Genomic DNA, 3,458 nt, shown 5'->3' with positions numbered 1-3,458 from the left:
AATCTCGCCCTGACTTGTTTAAGCGATTTATCCAGATTCCCGACGAGGTCTTTTTAACGGATCGAACAAGAAACTCGCCGAGACTTTTTTAAGGATTTTTTAAGGGGTTGACTAAGAGTCTCACCGATACTTTTTTAAGGGGTTGACTAAGAGTCTCACCGAGACTTTTTTAAGGGATTGATCATGACTCTCGACGAGATATTTTGAAGGGATTGACCAAGGATGTTGACGGAACTTTTTTAAGGGATTGTGTAAGAGTCTCACCGAGACTTCTTTAAGCGATTGGTCTAGAATCTTGCCATGATTTTTTCAATTGATTTATCCAGATTCTTGACGAATCTTTTTTAAGGGGTTAACCAAAATTCATGATGAGATTTTTTAAGAGGTTGACTATAAATCAAGTTTTTTTGAAGGATTGATTAAGAGTCATGCCGCGACATGTTTAAGAGATTTATCCAGAGTGTCACCGAGACGGTTTTTAATGGATCGATTGAGAACCTCGCTGATACTTTTTTAAGGGACTGGCTGAAAGTTTGGACGGGATTTTTTGAGGGGTTGATCAGGGATCGCGACGTAATTTTATCAAGGGATTGCTTGAGAGTCTCATCGAAAATTTTTTAAGGGATTGCCTACAAGTCTTGTCGAAATTCCTCAAGGGATTGACCACGAGTGTCGACGAGAGTTTTTCAAGCGAATGATCATGACTCTCACCGAGGTAATTTAAATGGATTCGAACGAAGACAAGCACGAATACGAGGACGAAGTCGAAGGCAAGGAATAGGGTAAAGTGGAGAAGTAAAGAATATTTAATTCTAAACATAAACATCAAGGCGAAAATTAATTTCGAGTTTCTAATTGTGGGACAAAACAAATTCGGAATAAAAGAAAGGCCAATAAATTGGGAACGGGGATTCAGACCATAGAGTCTGAACATGCATCGTTATTACACAGAGATAACTCTGTGTGAGCTGATGACACAACTGACCGCAGCCACACGGGTGTGAATTTGTGTGGGGTCGTGATAGGCATTTCTTTGAGACCAGATTATGAAACAAATGAAAACTTTGTGTCAAAGCGAGCTACAACGAGATTAAAGTTAAATTGTCAACCGAAATTCTCGTCTCCTGCTGCTACGGTTATTTATAATGGTGCGCAGAAGATATTTCACCGATTTTTTAAAAAATCCTCGTCAACTGGGAAAGCTCCTCGTGCTTCTTGCAAAAAAAAAATATTTATCGCAATTGGAAGCGAAAAAAGTTTTGCCTCGTCCGATAGTGCGGGAGATTTGCGACGAAATTTACAAAAAATCGTATCTGAAGCACCGCGCCGAGTACGTTCGCAGTTTCGTCAGAAATAATCGTTTGCCGCTGATCGAATTTCTTCGAAATACTGACATAAACGCGTAAGTATTATTATTGTAGTTCGTAATAATTCATTGGTATGTCTTTAGAGGGTGGGGATCAAATGTTGGAATGACTAAAATTTCGAACAGCTAAAATTTCGAGTTTATAAACTTCGAATGATAATGTGGAGACAGATAGATTCGACTAGAGCTTTGAATGCCGAAAATAAATAAAGCAGAAACTGCAAGGTCTGAAGCACGTTTACATCGAAAATAGAATGTAACAATCGCCCATATGACGGTGACTAAAATATCGATTTTTCGAAAATTCGACTATCACTCTTTCGATTCATAAATTACTACAGTCAGCGGTACTGTGAAAATTCACAATTTTGAAAATATAATAACGAAAGACCAAATATAATTGAGGTTGAAATACTGAAACACCAAAAAGTCGAACAGTCAAAATAGCGAAACATTAGACACGCACACGCACACGCACACGCACACGCACACGCACACGCACACACGCGCGCGCACACACACACACACACACACACACACACACGCGCGCGCGCGCGCGCGCACACACGCACGCACGCACACACGCACACACACACACATGCGAACATTGTTTATAGACGTGATTTTTCGATGTTTTGGGACATTTTAAGCGTATTACCATTGAAAATTGGATAACAACATTTTCACCGTCACGGAGCTTCATGAGGAAACAAAGAAAAATAATAACTCTCTTTTTCCAGCGAGGTTCCATATGACGCTATGTCCAGACGGTTCCACGTTGTTGTCGACGAATGGGAAGCTGCAGCCCGATCGAAATCAGAAAAAAATGCACAAATAACAGGAGAACAGATTGAGGACCGGGAAGTCGAGGATCAAGGTGATGAGGAGGAGGGAATGGTAGACAAACACGGAACCGGGGGAGAAAGTCAGCAAGAGGGGGGAGAGGAGATGGACAAGGAATTGAAAGGATATGGAAATGGATCAAGAATGGGAGAGCGGGCTGAGGAACGGGAAAACGAGGATCGAGGAGACGAGGAGAAGGGAATGGGGGACAAACAAGGAACCGGGGGAGAAAATGAGCAAGAGGGGGGAGAGGAGATAGACAAGAATTGGAACGAACATGGAAATGAATCAAGAATGGGAGAGCGGGCTGAGGAATGGGAAGACAAGGATCAAGGAGACGAAGAGGAGGGAATGGTAGGCAAACAGGGAACCGGAGGAGAAAATGAGCAAGAGGGGGGAGAGGGGATGGACAAGGAATTGAAAGAATATGGAAATGGATCAAGAATGGGAGAGCGGGCTGAGGAACGGGAAGACGAGGATCGAGGAGACGAAGAGAACGGAATGGGGGACAAACAAGGAACCGGGGGAGAAAATGAGCAAGAGGGGGGAGAGAAAATAGACAAGAATTCGAACGAACATGGAAATGAATCAAGAATGGGAGAGCGGGCTGAGGAATGGGAAGACAAGGATCAAGGAGACGAGGAGGAGGGAATGGTAGGCAAACAGGGAACCGGAGGAGAAAATGAGCAAGAGGGGGGACAGGAGATGGACAAGGAATTGAAAGAATATGGAAATGGATCAAGAATGGGAGAGCGGGCTGAGGAACGGGAAGACGAGGATCGAGGAGACGAGGAGAAGGGAATGGGGGACAAACAAGGAACTGGGGGAGAAAATGAGCAAGAGGGGGGAGAAGAGATGACAAAGGAATTGATGGGAAACAACGACAAAAACATCGAGCCAGCAAAGAAGAAAAGGAGGAAGAGAAGGTCTCCTGAAGAAATAGCGAAGGAGGAGTATAAAAAATTTTGTAGCCCACGATATATGAATGTTGCTTTAAATAAATAATTTTTGCGTTGTTTACATCTTTTGAGAGTATTTTGCGTTATTCGCAGTGAAATTTCGATCTCTGGTATTGATTTTTGGCCTCCGGAGTTTGTCCAAATTAGAAATTATCACGCATCGGAGATACGAGTGAAAGCCTTTTTTTCGCAGGCACTTCGCAGGAGATTCGCAGGCAATTCTGAGATTTCAGTAGTATCGTCATAACCGTTGTTCAGCCCGCGCCAAGATTGCATCCATCGGTTAATGG

At 43.0% G+C, this 3,458-nt stretch overlaps 1 protein-coding gene across 1 annotated transcript; it reads left to right on the top strand.

Moving 5' to 3' along the window:
* Positions 1-2,125: 2,125 nt before the first annotated feature.
* On the top strand, positions 2,126-3,214 carry LOC122417411 (uncharacterized protein DDB_G0290685-like). Its single transcript, XM_043430904.1, has one exon. The coding sequence runs from the start codon at positions 2,126-2,128 to the stop codon at positions 3,212-3,214; it is 1,089 nt and encodes a 362-aa protein (XP_043286839.1).
* Positions 3,215-3,458: the final 244 nt, after the last annotated feature.

This window comes from Venturia canescens, chromosome 10, assembly GCF_019457755.1.
Source record: "Venturia canescens isolate UGA chromosome 10, ASM1945775v1, whole genome shotgun sequence".
NCBI classification, from domain to species: Eukaryota; Metazoa; Arthropoda; class Insecta; order Hymenoptera; family Ichneumonidae; genus Venturia; species Venturia canescens.
This window is presented reverse-complemented; position numbering and strand designations above follow the sequence as displayed.

Bases quoted from the DNA above. Each gene is read 5' to 3' on its own strand.
- LOC122417411 (XM_043430904.1), top strand. From the start codon at position 2,126: ATGTCCAGACGGTTCCACGTTGTTGTCGACGAATGGGAAGCTGCAGCC.